Source organism: Diadema setosum, chromosome 11, assembly GCF_964275005.1.
Source record: "Diadema setosum chromosome 11, eeDiaSeto1, whole genome shotgun sequence".
Classification (NCBI taxonomy): Eukaryota; Metazoa; Echinodermata; class Echinoidea; order Diadematoida; family Diadematidae; genus Diadema; species Diadema setosum.
This window is the reverse complement of record NC_092695.1, coordinates 36,042,129-36,063,263: the sequence shown is the minus strand read 5'-3', so window position 1 is coordinate 36,063,263 and position 21,135 is coordinate 36,042,129. Positions and strand designations below refer to the sequence as shown.

The window sequence follows — 21,135 nt, the reverse complement described above, 5'->3', positions numbered from 1 at the left end:
TACGCATAACTGCTGGTAATTTCTGCTAATTAACATATAGTGATTACACGATTGTTTACCGGTATTATTAATTTTGTCCAATATTTTCTCTCTTTCCGTTCTGTGTTCTTCTTAGCGCCTGATCAGGGACATCATCAGGAGCCGGGGCCTGACGAGCCTACGCGATGGAAAGCTCCACACAATCATCATGGAGGTCATGGAGATGCATGGCATCGCAAAAAATCGGGAGGCGTACGATGAAGTGCGGTACGATGTGAGAAACGCCATCTTCAACACGAAGAACTATCGAAAGCCGAGGTAATGTATTATTTTGCATCACTATGCAATCCTATATAACAGATTCTCTCTTTTCAAACGTATATGTGTATATGTATTGCATCTGATTGACAAATTGCCCTTCATATAAATAGGCCCTGTGCGACTTTTGTATATCTTCATCATCCAACATTACATATCACGCATTATGTGAATTTTGATTTGTTTCTCTATACCGTAGTTCTGTTTCTCTTTCTGATTATTTTACTGGAATTTGAAATTTTGTTGTTATTGGGAATGGAATAACAACTTTAGCTACACGGCCCCGTGGCAGATTTTTGCGTATCACTAATGCCTTCCTGGCTAGATGTGATGTCTATACAAGCTCGCATGTTTATGTATCACTTTTACTTTTTTTTCTTCCCAACTACACCCAGTCTTATGTATAACATTTTCTTGTAAGGGGGTGATCATTCTTTGTTTTCACTTTCAGGACTCCTGTCTTGATGGAGCTGCAAACAGCCGTGACACCTTCAACACCCATCCTCGCCCAGTATCCTGCCCAAGCACAGCCCACCAAGCCTGCCCCCGTCTTGCCCAAGCCAACAGCCCGGACACCGCCTGCCCCCGTCCTGCCCAAGCCAACGATCACGACACCGCCTGCCCCCGTCTTGCCCAAGCCAACGGCCCCGACACCGTCCACTCCCGCCCTCATCCGGTCAACGCCGCTCTCTGGAGGCAGCAAGTGTCCAGACAGGAAGAGCAGGAGAGCAGTGAGGCTTCCTGCCCGTTTCCGCTGAGAGTGTTGTCGCGAATGCACATATTATTCTGCATGTCTGTTTTCCTCGTTCGTTCTGAAATAAATGTCAAATTCTGTAGATACCTAAATTTCCATTATCGTCTTCTGTTACGTGGTGAAATGCTTTGAGAAATTGAAAGCGGTGTACATGTATAGGTAATAGAAAATGCGTCGCGCTATGTGTGTATGTGTGTGTGTTTGCGTGTGTGTGTGTGTGTGTGTGTGTGTGTGTATGTGTGTGTGTGTGTAAGAGGTAGTGAGAGTGAAGACTAATTATATGGATTGCATGAGACCTTTATAAATATATAGGGGCATGGAAAGTTATTAAAATTGGCCATGAACACATAATTACACACACAAAAAGAAAAAACACCGAACAAAAACACGGAAGTGTTCACAAACTAAAAGATATGCAAGCACACGCTGATCAAGGAATTAGTTGTGTGTTCTATGTATGAATGTAATATCATTATATATACATATACATTTATAGTCATACATACATAGTCTCGATGCAGAAGTATAGGGATATAAAAGCGAGACCAAATTGGTTTAAATTCATTTATTATGTCTAAGCTACTCATTTTGAAATGCTACCATAGCTTGATAAGCATATCTATATGCCCGACAAACAAAATGACACCAAAAAGGTCAGTTTGCCACCTCGGGTGGTATACCAACAACCCATTTTTCGGGTCTTGGCCCATGGACTATATTTTGTGTATAGGGACTATACAAAATTTCTTTACGACACGACAAACGTTTGCGGACAATACAAGCCATATGTTTAAGAATTCAATTGCGACTATTTTCGAATCTTGCAGACGAAAGCTAAATTTTGTTGATATGTTCGCAAATCAGTGGCGGATCGGGGGGAACGGACGGGCCGCAACCGGCGCACAAAAATATGAAATGAAACCCGGAAGTGGCACCAGAACTATTCAGTGCGCCCCCCCCCCCCCCCAAAAAAAAAAAAAAAAAAAAAAAAAAAATCCTGGAACCACCCTGCAGACCCTTGAGACCAATACAAGCCCAGCTTGGACTTGGATGTCTTTGATAATCGTTACGAAATGTCTGCAGTTTCAGTGGCAGATCCAGGCGGTAGCGCATCAGGCGCCCCCTTTCATCATTTTTTTAAACCAAAGAAATTAAAAGAAAAATGGAGGGAGCGCGTTCGCCCCCCCCCCCCCCCGATTTTGTGAAGGCATCCCGCCCCCTGAGGAGCTTTATCACTCATCTGTCTCTGAATACACTCATTAACCGATTCTCTTTATCACATAGGCCCTACATTGTATTCACCGCCGAATAAAAATCTCGACGGAGCCCCAGTATCGCTAAGCGTGCGCTTCGATGCACATGCTGTCGTTGCTTTTCTAATCTTTGTTCTCCCTGAGAACAAAGGAGAACTGCACACTCTCTTTTTTCCTTTCAAGTTAAATACATATAGGCCTACAGTGACCACTGAGGGAAAGTGGAGGAGAAACAATTCTCCTTTGAAGTCATGCACAACGCGAACGTAATGCTTTTGAAGAAACCATGAAATATCAAAAAGTTATTGAGATTCGTCGGTGAAAAGAGGATAACCGCATCCAATCGCACGAAAGATCTCGAGAAAAAAAAGAAAGGGAGAAAGTCCAGTGTCAATAAAAATGTCAGAGGTAAATCATGTCGATCGAAGATTTTAATAAGAAAAACGATTAAGTAACCGATAGACAATCGGTGGCTGCTTCGCTATATTTCGATAGTTGAATCCATGCATAGTATCGTGTGTATAAACCTAGGCCTACTGTAGGCGTGGGCATGAATTACAGTCAGCTCATGTTCATGCTTACAGTGCACTCATGTTTAATGTTACAACGAAGAGGGTTGTATAACGATATTTTGTGATAACGAATTGATAACTCAGGTTGCCAAGTTTATCGTCAAGGGCGGATCCAGGAAGGACCGCAACCGGCGCACGCCCCCACCCCCCCCCCCTTTATTTATTTTTTTTTTGTTAAACAAAACAAATAACAAGAAAAAATGGGGGAGGGGTGCGTGCGCCCCATTTAATTTTGTAAACGCGCCCCCTCTTACACGAAATTCCTGGATCCGCCCCTGAAGACGATATAAAGATATTACGAACAGTTTTTTAGAAGACGGTTACTGCAAAATTCTCGTTTGAACGGAGTCATTTCCGAGTGTCATTGACAAAGAACAAAAACAAACATGCTCCTTTTCAATGAAATGCCACTCATCGCTTACTAAATTCATTCAAGAACATTATTCACGGAGAGACTGCATGAGCAAACGCTTGTTAGGCCGTATCTAAAATCGATCCCTTTTCCCTGTGTCACGCATCGTTTCCGTGGATAACTTGCGTTGCATTAATTGGAAATGATATATAGATACTAGTATAGGGCTCATTATCACGAACATTATTTTGTGACGTTTATCCACGGTCCGTCATTCTGTAATTTTATTAAATCAAATAAGTTTCTTAATAGGAATCTTCGTCATTCCAAAGATTTTGCCGATTGGAATGTGAAATAAAATTCGTGAATGGAAAAAAGGAAAAATAAAGAAGGAGGTACACTGACACAACTTTGGAATTACAAATCAAAGTTACACCTCACGGAACCTAATTTCATTTTCGGATTAGGGCTACTGCCAACCTTTTAAATTACGTGTCCTGGGATTATCGAATCTTCGGAACGAGCCTTCGAAATACTAGTAAGTCCCCCCCCCCCCCCCCTCCTCCGGAATAATAATAATAATAATAATAATAATAATAATAATAATAATAATAATAAACGTTCATAATTACGAACTTTTGGAATAACTAATCAGGCCTGTAACGCTTTCCGTAACCACTTTTCTTACATTTTTTTTTTCAAACTTAGCATGAAAGCGCAATCTATGCTCTGTCTGGAATTATGAAAAACTTAAACGATAGATCGCCCTACTACATATCGACCACCTTCTTTTAAACCGACCGCGTATTATTGGCGCACTGAACGCTTAGTACGCACTTCACTGCGCGCAAAGCACATAAAAATGGATTGGCTTTGACTGTTGATGAGGATGGTGTGGGAAAACGCGAAAATTCACTGTTCATTAATGGTTTTAATCAAGGACAAAATTTCGAATGAATATTTTGACCGAATCGTAATGACAGCACAATGTAATGTTTATGGAAGTTTCTAAAAAGCTTCGTAAACTTTTTCTACAACACGGTGTCCAATACAACTCGGTTTGCGTGCATTGATTGTCAATGCAAAAAAAGCGGTCGATCCTAATAACGAGCGTTACCGCGGGGAGCTGAAACGAGGCCACGCAAGTTCGTCGGCGATATTTTTGCACTGAAACTTCGAATCGAAAAGGGAACGGCATTTGATAGAACTGGATTTTCTCAATAACGTAGGTCAAGTTTTTTACGTGATTTTCATTGTTACATATTCTTATCAAGCAAATAAACATTAGGCGGTCGATGAGTAGTAGGTCCAACCCTACATGAGAAAGCACTCTGTTTCAAATTGCTATTTCAGTGTATGATGACCATTAATAAACTTTCAATTATTTTATACGCATGGTTGGTGCCTTTTTATACCATTTTACTGGATTCGTTCGATTCATACGAAACTCAATCTTACAAATAAACATTGCCGATCCCGAGGACTTCGATTGTCAAAACTGGAATGCAGCGTTGAAATACGTGTTTGATTTTTTTTTTTTTTTTTTAAACTAACGCGCGCAACCTCGTTGGGGGACGTGTTTTTCCATACAAGGCGGCCGGGGAGATTCAACGAACGCTGAATTCTCACGTGTACAACGCGCGCATTCGTTGTTATCTGCCACCGCCGCCTTTTACACCATTGAAAATGTGTCTCACGACGGGCGGGCCGCCGTGCGTGGCCGTACGAACATCCACAATTCATTCAGGTAACGTGCGTGACGTACGTACAAACCATCCGTTGGCGGGCGGGGGCCGTTATATCTACAGCGCTGTAATTAATTCCAATACAGTCTACTTAACTTCTATCCGCTGTAAAAACAGTCGAGGTATAGGCCTACTCGTACAATTACAATTCAAGACGAGCTGTACCAGCTCGTTAGCTGACCAGATGAGCCTGAACTGTTACCATATACGCCCGCTAGAAAATTCTACTCTTCGTCCTATAATTTTATCCTAGTTTGGTTGAGGCGCACGCAGGACCCGCAGCCACTAAAAAGCAGAGAGCGAAGCTAGCTAGCTGCTGCTACGATAATGAAGCCACTGACAGTCATTGTTTGCGCGAATGGATTTTACCTGCTGATGCATTGATGCCTGTAACAATAGTCCAAAGTGATTTAAGCCTAGACCGATAATTAAGTCATGAAAAAGTAGTCGACCGTTCGTAGAAAAGTCGTAGATTTGAGGGAACTGCTCTGGAGGAAAATAGCAGTGGTATCAAAAGACGGATTATCGCCGTGAATAGCTAGTGGTCTATTGTCCGATTTTCACGCTGCATAACAAAAGACTGCGATCTCGGTCGCGAGAGCGGAGGTGCGTAAGTCGGCTATTGTGCTGTGGCAAAACTACGACTTTCCTACAACTAAATCCTCACTAATCCACCCCCAATCTATAACCACTTTACAACTTATCTACGCCTCTTTCACTACTTAACAACTACACATTCAATACCAAAGCACGAACACAAAGAATCACGGCAAAACTACGACTTTTTTACAACCTTTTCAGTACCAACCTACAGCAAAACTGTATGCCTTTTCAACACGTAAGTACCACGGTTAGTGCTGGTAGTGTGAATAGACACTGTACTTAAGAGCCTCATTTCTCAGTTCACACTTTCCTGAGTTTGTGCTTTCTTTCCAATATTTAGATAGGTTAGGAGAGTCCATTTGATTTGAGTTATACATCATTTTAAAGCTTAAAGTCTGCTCCTTCAGAATATGGTCTTAACTAAAAATCCATGTCTGGCGACTTTTTGTTTGTTTTGAGGTGCAGAGTCACATATATTGTTCACATGACCATTTGATGTGACTCACTCTTTCGTCGCTGCAGTTGAGTAGGTTATCAATCCATGTGTAGAGATAGCCTTCTGAAGCCAGAGCGTTAGTATCGAATACGTCTCCACAAACCAGGAGAGCGGCCATTGCCTAAAAGAGGTCAAGTACAAAATACACATAAGGAAACATGATATGATGATGATGGTGATGTGATGGTGATGATAATGATGGTGGTGATGATGATGGTGATGATGATGGTGATGATGATGGTGATGATGATGGTGATGATGATGGTGATGATGATGGTGATGATGATGGTGATGATGGTGATGGTGATGACGATGGTGACGATGGTAACGATGATGATGACGACAATGATGATGATGCTGATGATGATGATGATGCCGATGATGATGATGATGGTGGTGGTGGTGATGATGGTGACAAACAACACAAAACATACCGACTGACATATTTGTGGCCTGCAACAACTCCAATTTATTCAAAGCACAGAAAGAAGCTAGAATCAAAAGCAAAGGATTACTATTTCTGACATGGATCCACATGTCTCACAGCAAGTTTAATTGCAGTCACAAATCATAAAAACAAATGAAGTAATCAAATTTGTTTTTGTTTTCTTGTCTTCAAACAGAAGATGATTTTCTTTTTTCACTCTATCTCTAAAGTAAAATTGGTAGAGCATTCATTTCACAGTGATTATTTTGGTATCTCAGGAAAAGTGGAGTTAATCTTCTTCAAGAGATTATCATTTAGTACATCCTCACCTGCAATGCCTCAATTTCCAGATCGGAGAAGTTCTCATCTTGGTAGGAAGGGGTGCGGTCTACACCACCATACGCCACACCCAACTTGCGACACCACGCCCCACAGAGGAAGAAGACGCTGTATCGCACGTCTCGTGGGAGGAGACTCGTTCGATGTTCAGCTGAGGAAAAGCAAATTAAAATGTAAGGGGTATACAACTAAATTCATGACAAATTATTTTTACAAATTCCTTGTTACAAATGTTTCATGCTTTTTGCGGGAAGGGACACTCTCTCACGCATCCTTCCTTACTTCTAACATCCAATCCTAGCCTCTTGCTATAATATAATATACTATTTCATTTCAAGAGGTTTTGCTTACAAATGGCACTACTGCCATCACTATTATATAACCATTATCACTATTATCACTATGACTGCCATCACTTTCAACGTCATAGTTTCATTGTGACTATGGTCATTTCCATCATTGTCAGCATCATCACCATAATCACTATCATCACCACTATCCTCATCATCATCACCATTATCATCATCATCAGCAGCAGCAGCAGCAGCACATCAATGCCATCATCATCATCATCACAACCACCATCACCGTCATCACCATCACTATGGCCTCAATGATACAAACACTGCCTATGTTCTCACTGGCGTCACACCACTCCTCATCATCCATCCTACCACCATCATCACTATCACCAACATCTCACCAACCTTCCCTGACACCAACTCACCTGGCACACTCCTGATGAGCCTAGCGATGAAGCCACTGAAGTGGAGTCTGATCTCCATCAGTGTCGGCGAGTCCTTGTCGCTCTCACTCTCCAGAAACAGCCTCATGCCTTCGATGTAATCCACAAATGTGCTGTTGAGGGACGGTATTTCCTTTCCAAGCATGCATCTGATCACAGTGAAATGACAACATAAATAGTTGGGACTGGTATGTGAGGTATGCACTACTGCGACAACAACTGGCTCTTCTGTCAAATGCTTTACACAGACACAAAACTTACAAAAGTTCTCCTGTTATTAAAGGTGAGTGTACTTTTGGCACATACATGCCAGCAACCAGCTCTGCTAAAATTAAAGGTACTGTTAAGACGTGCAAAATATGGTATAAAAGATCTCTTCACCATACACACCCCATCAACACACATCACACATACCATGTAAGTAGATCTCTTCATCTCTTTCATTCATTCAAAACAAAAAGGGAAAATTATGCACAAACTGCCATATTTCAGTCTCTACAAGACAAAATTCCTGGTGAAAATGCTGAAAAGTCAGCATGTAGGTTCTCCCAACCTCTCTCTGAAGAGGCCATGCTCAGCTATCAGTTCAAAGACCCGGATGAGATGGACCCTCAGAAAGTCTCGCCTCCGCTTGCGACGCATGTTCTAGGAGCAAGAATGAAAGATTAATGTCATCAAGCCATCTTCTCAGTTAAAGGATGTTACTGTCTTTTCAATGTCATTGTGCCATTTTCCAAAGACACAAGAATTGTGATGCTTATTTTTATTCTTATACTGGTCAATACTGTTGAAGGAAACCAGAAAGGCAATCAACTATCCAAAAAATCTGCATAACATCATCCTAGCTATAAGTACATGACTGTGGAAGCTCTTATAGTTCATAAGTTATGTTGTACACTGTGAATATCTGATACCTACCTCTTGTTTTCTCTCAAGTGCGTCTTTCAGGAAAGGCTGCAGCTCATCCATTAGATCCCTGAAACAAGTACAAAGCACTTCTTTTTAGCAATCTAAATCACCATTTTGAATTACTAGACATTTACAGATCACTGTAATGTGACAGAGATAATTGCTGAAATCAGAACATCTGGGAGTAAGTATGATCATTTTAATTCAAGTACAGTTGAACCTCTCGTATCCGGACAAGTCGGGACCGGGGCTCATCCGGATAAGGGATTTGGCCGGATACGGGAGACTCAATGCTTTAAACATGTACATAACATACACATGTATGTACTGATGTAGCCCATTGTAGTACCACATGTAGTAATGTGTATACTGCAACCTTTTCATTGTTACACTCAGTAACAGTCCCCAAAATAGAGGTTCGTGTTTGTAAGAATGAAATCATTTTGTTTTATAAATTCTAGGGATGATTTACCTAAATAATTATTAAGAAATGTATCAAGTATATGTAATTCATGTGTGTTTGTGTAGGAGTTCTCAAGGAGTAGGAATCCCCCTTTCCTACCGTAATTCTTAAAAAAAGATAAAAAAAATCACGGCGAGATTGCGTCCGGATAATAGAGAGATCCGGATAAAGGGAGGCCGGATAATAGAGGTTCAACTGTATAACATCCTTTATTTCTTCATATATCACAGCATGTACGAGAACATTCCTAAGTGACTACTTGCCCATAGGCATGTAAGTACAAGGAAATACAATATACTCTAGTTACAACACAATCCCCCGAACTACAAGCACATGAATCAGTCAAGTAAACTTCAGCTAATGTGAAGACATACACTGTATCAATGTGACTTTACACTGCCATAACAGTGTAAAGAAACCCCTACAGAATGACAATCATTATTATGATATATGCACGATGAAAGTTATATGCCATATCTCAGACTCAAGTGACACTGTTCTGGCAAGACTACATATATAAACACCTGCCTAAGAAGCCCTTTGATTACCAGAAGAAAAAGTACAAGCACATTCCTTGGAAGTATATTTCAAAAACGTGTGACACATGACCATATTACTTAATGCTGTACCCTCACCTGAAAGCAAATGTGTTGGTCCAGCCGAGGCCGTTGACTACGGCCTCCCTGGTGTCCGTGTTATCACATCGAATGAGGGGCACCAGCATCTTGAAGAGCGTTACTGCGGAAACACCACTGGATGTGTTGTGGAGCCTGGCCTCCAACCTCTCTAGGTGGGTGGAGCCCTCATAGGAACCACTGTATGGGAAAACATGGCATCACATAACAATGATTTGACAGTACATACATATATACATATTGACATTGATGTTGACATCTACAATACTGGTATTTATGTTTATGCTAACAATATGTTAACATTCTTGACTTCAAAAAAATGCTTACATATCATTTTCATTTTTGTTTTTTACATACAAATATCTTAGTTACCATACAGTCCATGATGTAAGCAAGCACAATATGCTACAATGAATAACACATATCTACAATATTGATCTGTATGACTGAATTTCCCAATTAAGAATACATAGTCATAGCATATAACTATGCACTATGAAATAAAAAATAAATGTCATATGATGCAAATTCAACTAATAGCAAATGTTAGTATTCATATACTATAATGCAATTACATACAATACAGTAATACACATGTCACACATCTCATTGCTGTAAAATAGTACTTTGCATTAAAAAAAGATATATATATAGATATAATATATATATATATATATATATATATATATATCTAACCCTCTACTCTCCCGCCCCAGCTCACCGCCCTGGGCTGGGGCTACCAGCGGCAGGGGATGGCTGGGCTCGCGCCCGGTCTGTAAGGCGCGAGGGGATTTGGTTAGTGCACTCGGACTTATCGACACACCTGCCACACCATCAACAATATTAATTAAATTTATTTAAAGACAAAAATTAAACAACCGTTACATCAAATTCATAGATTTACTTTGGTATTTATTTAAGGGGAAAATCTCCTCTTATTAATCACTTTAAACCCACAGTTGCTGGGCAATTCAACATTTTGATACAATATAACCAAGCATGCGCATAATTCAATCTCGGTTATTTTTACTTACATGGCCTCGGGTGCAAGTGCAAAAAAGGGGGGGGGGGGTTAATAGGGAGAGGGAAATTGTCCGCGGAATACTGCAGTTGTTATGGAAGCCCTTCCTTCTCTCAGTCCTAGTCGCCGAAGTTACCCGGAACTCCGTCGGTGGCTGCCGTCGTCACTTCGGCCCGAATCGCGTTCGTCGCACCTGCGGCTGGTCTCCGGCTGCGCCTCACTTCCTTCTGGTTCTCCTCAAAACATTAGTGGGCCTCGGGGGTGGGGTTTGTGCACAAGTTACAATCTTTTTTTTTTTCCGCTTGTTACATGGCAACTCTTCGGACAGTGGCACGGACGGCGTTCCCCACGTCAGAAGTAAAGTTCGGCCCACGGCTCTCTCTCCATTAACAACGTTCAACGTTCACCAACGTTCAAAAAAATTGATGCCAACGGGCTACATCTTCACTAAGATTTAATCTATCTGGCAAAGTTCTCTCCACATTGTGACCAGAAATCTCTCTCGAAGTGTGTGCCAAATTCTCCTGAAATCTCTCTATAAAATCTCTCGATGAAAATCTCTCTATGAAAAATCTCTCGATGAAGAATCTCTCGATGAAAAATCTCTCGAGATGTGCAAGAAAATCTCATGTAGCCTCTCTCCTCAAATCTGTCTTCTCCCTACAATACATGCCCTTTTAAACTAACCCTTAAATCCCTCCTACAATTCCATTATCCAATCATTTTAATTAATTTCCCACAACTGAATTATTGACAACCCTCTTTCGACCAATCCGCTTACCTGTCCCCGACTTGACCCTCTCCTCTCACCTGCGTAACCTACCTGCGTCTCGAACCCAACCTGACACTCTCCCTTCCTCCTAATATTTATAAAACAAAACCCAGCTTCGCTACGAGCCCTTTAACTTACTCCTCCAGCAGGATTCCCGATTTAACTCACACTACCACAATATTCTCGTTAAACACCTCAACTCCTTGTCAAACATATACTCCTAACATCCTGCCAGTCCTATCTATTTCTTTGTCCTTTAAAAATCACCTGATGTCTATCAAATGTCCTTCTTCTTTATTCCCTTTGTCTGGTTCCCTACACTGTCCTGCCATGCCCTTAGCCCGCTGTCTGAACCTTATTCCTTCCCTTTTATTCCCTTTATTCTTTCACCCTGTGCTTTGCCCTATCTACTTCATGACCCTCTAATTTCTTATCAGTCCCTTTATAATGCCCATCCTATTCGGGAGCCCCCCATTTTTCAGCTCGTTACATATATATATATATATATATATATACATACATATACTGCAAAAGCAGATTGGATATCATCAATAATCCAGTGATATCCATCAAGTCCACATGTGAAGGTCTACTGTGAATCAGCTCACACTTTTATATATCAAGTCCTTGTTTCACAGAGAGTGTGAACCCACCTGTTAGGCTCTGGTGAGAGACATCTCCTGGGGGTCTGGTAGCCGGCGCTGGGCGGGGCACAGCTGCAGGCAAAGACCAGGTAGTTCCTCCACAGGGCGATGTTATCGTCCATCGGGTGGAGCACCTTCTTGGACCGGATGGACGTCCTCCCTTCCGATGGAGCGCTGGGGGGATGAGAAGTGGGCGAGGAGGGAGGGGGACATGAGTTGGGCAGATACATTGCAGAGATGTAAAAGGGTCACAAGTGGATCAAACAGACCCTGCTTATCAAAGGAAAGACAAATCTACAGGTAGTATTGAGAGGGCGATTTTGACGGAGGAAGACTTTGTCTCCTAACACAAATGTCCAGGAAAGATTGCAGGAAGTTGATACCACATGACAAACATAAACCATTACGTTTGCAGGGCCACTAGTTATGTACTGATTTGCATATAAGAACTGGCATTCAAAGGCAAACTACATCTTGTGTGCTTATTGAACTCTTATGTGAGGTCAATCTTGCAGAGCAAAGAGCAAAGGAGACTAGGTACCAAACCAAATAACACGGGCTTTTTTATGTAACTACCAAGTCCAGTAATAGTAACTCTAGGTACTGCTGATCAAAAATATCATTCCCAATCTCTCTATGGAACATTCTAATTTACTGTTTACAAAAAGCAATGGATTTTTTTTTTTTTGGTTATTAAATGAATGCTGAATTCAACAGCCACAGAATCCTGATATGAAATCATCCTTTTCATAAGAATCAATGAAATAATCATTGATAACTTTGTGCTAGTCTTTGAAATCAGAATGAGAGAGATAGTCACTGAAAACAACCAACCTTGGATCAATATGACTGTAGAGCTGAGTGAGGCGTGTGTAGACCACAGGCCAAGCATGGGTGACAGCCATGGGGCAGTAATGGGGCAGGCAATTGCTGTGGAAGAAGCGCGCCAGGCAGGTCACCCAGGGGTTGAAGCCCCCCATGCCCCGGGACGCCAGCTTGGTCAGGCTGTCGCTGGCCCCGGATGACTCGTAGGTGCTCCCGGACCACTGGTTGATGGATCGCTCCACCACCCACTGGAGGTCCAGAGAGGGCAGAGCTGTGATGGTTGCCTGGTGGGAGTGGGGTTGGAGGAGGAGGAGGAAGAGGAAGATGAGGCATCAAGGGTTTGAACATGATTATGTCATGATGTCCTATAGGAATCCTACAAACATGACATCATTTGGATTAGCCTTCTCTCACAATTTTTTGCTTCAATCATCACTCATTACCTGTTTTTCCTGAAAGAAATATTTTTCTTATAATTCTATCTCAAACTTGAAGAATATTTCATTGGGGAGAGGACAAAAATGTGAGGAGTGCAAATTCATAAATATCAGGGTCACATGAAAAAAGAGACAGTCATTTTAAGGCCCTTAGATGATGTTTTGTAAGCTGACTTGTTGACTTCTAGTGCCACAGTTTTAATTTCCTTATACCCGCAAGTCAGTGTCATTATTCAAGATAATTATTTGTCAGGGGAATTCTCCTTCCATATCCTTTCCAAGAAATGTTTGCCTCTTATAATGGTCATATTCTCATGCAACACACCCTGATACAACAGGCATCAAGATGTGATGATGTGAATGTCGGGATATGATCATGACTCATGTTGGTACTTTAGACAAAATCACAGGCATTTATCGTTACATGTAAGCTCATCCCCTTTCCCCCCATCTACTACAGTTCCATGACATTTGCTCCTGCAACAATTGCTAACATCAAGTATCTGCCCACTAGGCCAAACAAATTCTACCTACAAACATTACCCTAATCTTAAGTGCTTGGAGAAAATAAGACCAAAACAATTGTCACAGGAGCGAATTTCGTGTCACCCTCTATTACATCACCTTTTGTAAAATGAAGCCTTATAAAGTGCAGAATAGAATTTCCACTTGTGATATGATATGTTACTTTGATGGACGAACTGCATTTTGTACAGAATGAATGGCTTCATGTTAAATGGGAAAGGATGAATCATGACAAATGATCCAGACTAAAGGTGAAACCATATCTACTTTCCCCCACCCCCTCTCTTTCTTTGAAGGACATTTCTCACCTTTTCTGCTGGTGGTAGCTGATTGATGAAGCTCTCAACGACACTGGGGCAAGCCCTATCAATCACATCCAACACACTGTCGTCGTCGACCTTGAGAAACACAACAAACACACATCACTTTCTTCACGATATCCAAGTATACTCTTTCATGCAATGTGCTGACAGATATGTCACGATTGGTAGAGTGACATCAATATTCAGACAACTGCATATATGTATCTGTAAAACATCACAGAAAACCGGCCGGAAAACAGTGCAGATCTCTTCAACAGACAAAACCAATCTATCATAAAAAGCCTTCTTTGTTTGCATGATGTAGTTCCACTGTTCCCAAGTCACTACAAGGCCTAGGCATAGCAGTTTTCCCTTGCAAATGGAAAGACTGAACTCTCAGAATAACTGAAAATATATTCAGATGGCAAATATACTTAACTTTCAAGGTGACATTGTGTCTTAGCCAAACTAAAGTGCTTACAAAATATATTTTTTTCCAGTAATGTACAGAAAAAGCTTTTGATTTTTGCTCTTACTTTGAACACTTTCAATCACAGACAATCTCAATATTACGTGTGATAACAGAAGTGTGTGTCTGTGATTTGGAAGGAGAGAGTGACAATGTTGTTTATATCAACTTCTTCATGCAGAAATTTGAATATATTTGTTGTTACAACCCCACACATTACCATACACTACAAAAAGACTTGAAAGGAAGGTGTCAGGCCCGACGGGGCAAATCATCTCACCCTGGAATATCCCAGGATGCCAAAGAGAGCTCGGACTTCCTTGAGGACAAAGAAGCTGAGTCGGCGGATGAGTGGGCGACCGCTGCAGAGGAAGACCAGGGCGAAGCCTTCCACCATGTTCAGCACATTGGCGTACGGGTTCCGCTCGTACGGTGGCTTCACTTGCCCCTGCAGGAAGAGAATTATGAACAGAAGGCATATACGACTTGACTGGACCTGATATTGCAATTTTTTTAGTATATCACAGTTACAGACCAGTTTAATAGCAAAGTCTTTGTGATAGTGTTTTTCATCATAGTACAGCTACCATGGTATATACGGAGTACGAACTAAACATTTTGAGAAGTGATATACTAAATTGGAGCTTTACTTATCTAGCAGTCATGTTTGCAACTACTGAAAAACAAAGGCTGACAAAATGAGGAGCTTATATCTATGAATACAGCACGTATATGCATTACATGAATCAAGAAAATATGAAAAAAAAATGTGACTTGCTTCTGAAAAATCAAAATGCATTTTACAAGATCTTTCTGAAAAGTGATAAACTGTGTAGCTACTGCGCAGATAAACATTTGAGATTCACAAAATACTAAACCTGATTGTACACTACATGCAGATATATTTGCTCCACTTGCATCAATTTAGTGTGAAACCAGAGATTTCCATAAGCACAAAACTTTTGTGAATTTCCTGAAAGAAAAAATGCACGCAAAAGTGTTTGTGTACAGAATGTATTGAATACCGGTGGCGATTTGCAAAAGTTCTATGCGGCTAAAAAGGCCATCAGTTCCAATATGCAAAAGTTTCATGAGACAAATGTTTCTGGTATTAGAGTAGTATGCACCAAATACATGAGTGCGTGTTTGGTATCATGCTTCTACCTCTTCATCTTTGCTTGTCTCAGCCATCTTCCACTGTGACAGCAGCTGCATCAACATCTTGAGGGCGCTCTCCAGGATGAGGGGAAACATATCGTGCACCTCGTGGACCATGAAGTGGACGAAACAGAGGATGACTTCCTCTCTCCACTCTGGGAGGTCCACCACCACATTCTGTAAGGCTGTGAAGGCAAGCCTGAGTGGGATGATAGAGAAGACAAAGAGATTTCTCACTTTATGTTTCTAGCCATCCAGCCAACAAGACACAATGAAAAATTATCCGATGGAATCTAAAGAAATGTTTTGATTAACAGTCAGTCCGCAGCACGTATGCTAATGAGCCGATCCGGCAAGATTTATTCAGCACTCTCGTTGACGATCTTTGCGTTCGAAAGGTGTCTCGTCGTGCGAGATTTTGCGAGACTTTGATAGGGCTATGGTTTTCACAGTGTAGCGACTTGTACATACATTCGTCATGGCTACAAGTCACGGTAAATTGTTTTCCAGACTTTGATCTTTATTTTGATACTAAATTTGCCTATAACATCGGATCTTATCATGACTATATAATCAGTTGAATTTGCGTAAATTTTACCTGCTTTTCGCGGAAGATTTTGTCATCTAAAGTTCTTTTTTGGTTCCTGACCGGATTAAGAAACTGTTGTTTCTGATTTTGGCTTTTTCGTAGAGAGGAAACTTAGATACTCATCATATATTGGAGTCAAGGAGACGCAAGCATGATTTATACTAGTTTTTCCGTTTTGAAATGTCTGTAAAATTCACTCCTAAGCCAGAAGTATGCTCCGCACAAAGTGTACAGTGGTGCGAAAGAGCTCTCTCATTGGACAGTGCGTGCGTTCAGCGCTTGAACTACACGCGTGCCAAGAAACCGCAAGTGGCATGAAACCGTTATGTAGCAGCATAATGACGTAATGCAAGCGCTGAGTGCAGGCGTTGTCCAATGAGAGAGCTTACTCTTGAAATTGCACGGTTTCAAGCTGATCAGCACTGACATCGATATATATTTTACTGGTTCCTGACCGGATTAAGCAACAAATTGTCAAGATATTTACATGGATACAAAGATTAGGAGATGGACTACCAAATAAAGCATTTTCATTGAGACGCAAGGTGAATTTGGTATTTTTTTGACGTCTTGAAAGTGTACTGCACGAAGTACTTTTTTCATCATTTTTCAAGCTCAAATTACGCTATGATATTTTTCATTTACAATAATTTGAGTAACATGTGACGATAGTTTACATATTTTCCTTGAATTTGATACCAAATTAGTGAACATAAGGTGTATTTTTGTAGCCGAAAGCCCAAGGACAAAATCCCCTTACGCAGCTCATTACGTATGCAAGCCTAAAGCGGGCTTGCATACGAGTTGAATAAATACGAGCGAATTATCGGGTGCTGCGGACTGACTGTTAACCTTCCCTGGATCACCTTTCTCAGAATTTCACTTCCATTGCATGTGATGGTGTTGTCTCTGGTTACAAGTCAGTTAATCATGGGGACATTAAAACATTTAGGATGGGCTGATTTTGCTATAACACGCATTCCCCATAGACACCTGCCCGAGTACACTCGAGACTAATCTTGAACAGGTTAAGAAAGATTAGACTGAATTAAACAGAACATGGATGGAACACTTCATGTCTACAAAATGGACTGCAGCAAACTAATTCTTGATGGTAATATCATTCCCTTTCCAAGTCTGATCTCATTTAGGTGCAACAAAAGTGCACAGGGGAAATTCCTCACTGTTGTACACTGATTTTTTTTTTTTTCACATGTGCATAAGTGGTTCCATGAATATGAGGAATTCTTATCCTACTGCAAATGCATGAAGCAAGGCTGTCAACATTCATCCACCAAAATCAGAGAGATTCCTTTGAGCAAGAAATGAGACACTCATGTGCTACATGCATTTCAAAAGGCCAAAAGAATTCCACCATCCGGGAGGTTTACGTGATTATTTTCTTGCTAGGACATGAAGAGACAAGCTTCCTGGAGAATCAGGGAGACTACTGGCAGCTCTGCCAAATAATGATTTTTTTTTTTTTTCACATTAAACCACAATAAATCTTGAGGAAACTATTATAATCATGACTTGTGGGCATCTGGCAACATCATCATCACGACGGATGGAGGGAAAGGTGGGCAAGAAGACGTCACTCACCCACGCAGTTCGTCGTCTCGATGGACTGTGAGCCTGGAGAGTAGTTCCAGCAGCTCTTTGCGGCTCATCCCGTCTGGAATGATTCGAGGGATGGCAGCTATGCAGGTACGGAACAACTCAATCTTGGGCTTCCTCTCATTCCTGCAGTCCAGTCAAAAAATGTCATTCTCATGGATAGCATAAATTTGTTCGTACTTGAAGAATGTAATCCTAAGCATGCACTGCACACACTTTGAAAACAGATGGAATGTGCAAACTGACAGAAGTCAGTCAGCATTCTTACTAATGACCACAAAGCTTTTGCGCTACAGATCTTAACTAGTCACTTGTAGATCAGTCATTAATATCTAGAGTTAAGAACCCATCCACAGAAAGTATTATAGAATAAAAAGCAAACATGAGTTTCGTTTGTATCCTACCAGTCATTTGGTCATTCCACAGAAACTCAAAGGAAATGTGCTTGTTCACATCTAGACTATTATTACAAAGTACTCAGCATTTGGGGTAATTTTTGTGAATGGTCAGAATTTCTTGAACGGCATAACTCACGTCATGAGGTCATCCAGCTCTTTGGTGAGGCACTGGGCATTGGTCATGAGTAGGGCCTTTCCAACTGTCATGTCCAGTGAGCGCACAATGTGATCAAGGGCCTTGCGGATGCTGGGGTAGAAGGAGGCCACCCCAATGGTCTTGGCCCCGTCGTCGGTCAGCTGCTTGCTGAGGAAGGTCTTGCGGGTACGCAGGGTGTTCCCCGACGGCATGATGCGGGTGGTGGTGGGCATGGGCGGGGCCTCCTCCTTCTGCTGTAGGCTGTCGGCAATCACCAGGAAGGCTCGCAGGCCAACGTTCATGCGCTGTACAGCATGCATGGGAGAGACAAGTGGATTGGATGGAGGCACAGACACATAATGGTTCATTCATTAACTTGCAGTAATTTCCTGATGCACTTGTACAATAAATACCATCTACCTTGCTGCCTATACACATTGTAAGTTTACACATGATGTGCACTTAACTAATACAACTGAGAGGATACATCAGATTCATTGGTGATCCAGAGTAGATTTGATTTTTTTCCCCTTGCTATATAAATCATAGTCAATACAAATAAACCCGGCACTACACTTCCATCAACATTTGGCAGCCATAATGGAAGGTATCAGCCTTAACATAAAGTATATGTTTTCAGACAACTTTCCATCTAAACCATTTTTTTCAGACAGGAAGTCAAATACCAATTTGAATGTGATATCACATTCGGGTGTCTGCAATCTGCATGCATCAAAGAAGGAGCAAGGAAAGGTATGAAAATGAAAGAGAGACAAAGAAAGAATGAAAGAGAAAGATGGAGAGATGGAAGAACAGGAGAAAGAGAGAAATGGTGAGAGGAAGAAGGGCAGAATTCTGACTGACCTCTGGAAACAGCATCCTGCTCTTCCCAGTGACCCCGAGGAGGTCAAAGATGACATCCCTGACGGCAAACTCCAGCTTCTCCTGGGCGATGAACTGGATGATCTTGACAAAGATGTGCAGGGGCGTGTCGCGCGGGATCACGTTGCGGGAGTTCTTGGGGAAGAGCGTCCCTGTGATGCTCTGCAGACGCATCTGGGTGGTGGTGTTACTCTCGCACTGGATGCGCATGATGTAGACCCAGAGGAGACGGTAGAGGGACTCCAGGGCCACGCGAGACATCTTAGGGTCTCGGTGCTGCAACAGATCAACATGTCATGCCACGTGAAGGTGAAACATTACGATAGTAAGATTCAACACCAACAGTTGCAACAAATATGTTCCATTATACCGTATGTCCCCCAAAAAAATTACAACGGGACCCTCCGCAATGATATCTTTAAAAATATTGAATCAATCTAAATACAAATTCAGGGTTTGAAACTATAACTCATTGCCCTCATCTTACAGAAAAGCCATTTGATTTGCTTCAGTGGTCAAAGAGAAATGATAAATTTTGGAGAGGATGTCAGGAAGCTCTTCCCTCCAAGTTTTGTCTATTGTTTTCACACACAAGATCATCGAAGTGCTACACTTGGAAGAATCAGACTCATGATATGCTTTACAACAATCCACATTTTTCTGTGACCGTTTAACCAAATCGAATGGGGTTTTCTGCAAAATAGAGCTAAAATGTTATATTTTAAGACCCCGAAGTAGCATTTAGACAATTTAATCATATTGGGTGTTATTAATGCAAAAATCTGATTGTAATTTTTTTGGGGACATACTGTATTGCTATGTGGAAAAGTTAGCATGATATAATACAGGAGGAATATGTGATACTCACTATACTGTTCTCTCGTTGACCTTTTCTTTACAAAAGAAATTTTCAGTGATTGATTGATCTCTACCATTTATTATTCATCTTCAATAATTTACTCCAACAAATCAAATATATCAGTATTAGAGAAGTATGAACGCATTCCAATTACTGTTTACAAAAGTGATATAGTGTAATAATGAACACTGTACTCTATACATTTATGATTGAGATAGCGATGCGTGAAATATGTCTCTAAAATAAGGCAAAATTATGCAAGCACCATTTTCTACTTATAACAGACACACCATTTCTAATAAATATTTGATTTACATAGTGAGTTAAAAACTAACAAAAAAATGTTCCATCATCCTACATCATTTAAGAGCAGGTTATGAATCACATCATATCATTATTGCATGTCCCCCTCTCCTACCTCCCCCCCCCCCCCCCCCCCACGTAGATAAGAGAGTTACAGATTGATATCACATGGACCTGGAGAGAAAAAGTACAAATACATTTGGAGCCCATTTCCTGACACTGCATCGTACCTTGAGGTTGGAGAGACAGAGCGTGAGGAAGTTATGCCAGTTGGTGAGGAAGAACTGCTTCTGGCTGACACACAGCAGACAGGTCAGGAGGGGGAATGCAGCCAGAGAGTGCTTCTTCTTACTGCACTGGTCCAGGGTTGTCTGGTACATCTTCTCCACAAAGTTCTTCAGTACGGGGATGTTGACCTCATTCTTGACACACTGCCGAGACACCACAACAAATGAAAATTACAATTGCAGTTTTACTAAACAACAAACTTTTGTGAAACTTAAGAGTTGAAATGACATATTTTGCAAGTAGGAAGCTTGTGTTTCACACACGATGTATCAAACTATTAAGATGATGAATCTTCCATTTACACGACATAATCAAGTTTG

At 41.2% G+C, this 21,135-nt stretch overlaps 1 protein-coding gene across 1 annotated transcript in view; it reads right to left on the bottom strand.

The window, feature by feature from the left end:
• Nucleotides 1-21,135, bottom strand: part of LOC140234801 (protein furry homolog-like) — a 124,289-nt gene that overhangs the window by 66,299 nt on the left and 36,855 nt on the right. Inside the window, exons 10-24 of the mRNA XM_072314837.1 lie at nt 20,758-20,958; nt 19,348-19,641; nt 18,484-18,788; nt 17,935-18,075; nt 15,750-15,942; nt 14,866-15,033; nt 14,123-14,212; nt 12,862-13,136; nt 12,037-12,201; nt 9,591-9,770; nt 8,502-8,559; nt 8,137-8,228; nt 7,566-7,732; nt 6,829-6,989; nt 6,083-6,193 (exon numbers count right to left, since the gene is read on the bottom strand). Of these exons, the coding sequence (XP_072170938.1) occupies nt 6,083-6,193; nt 6,829-6,989; nt 7,566-7,732; nt 8,137-8,228; nt 8,502-8,559; nt 9,591-9,770; nt 12,037-12,201; nt 12,862-13,136; nt 14,123-14,212; nt 14,866-15,033; nt 15,750-15,942; nt 17,935-18,075; nt 18,484-18,788; nt 19,348-19,641; nt 20,758-20,958 (2,601 nt within the window). The remainder of the gene's footprint in view (nt 1-6,082; nt 6,194-6,828; nt 6,990-7,565; nt 7,733-8,136; nt 8,229-8,501; nt 8,560-9,590; nt 9,771-12,036; nt 12,202-12,861; nt 13,137-14,122; nt 14,213-14,865; nt 15,034-15,749; nt 15,943-17,934; nt 18,076-18,483; nt 18,789-19,347; nt 19,642-20,757; nt 20,959-21,135) is intronic.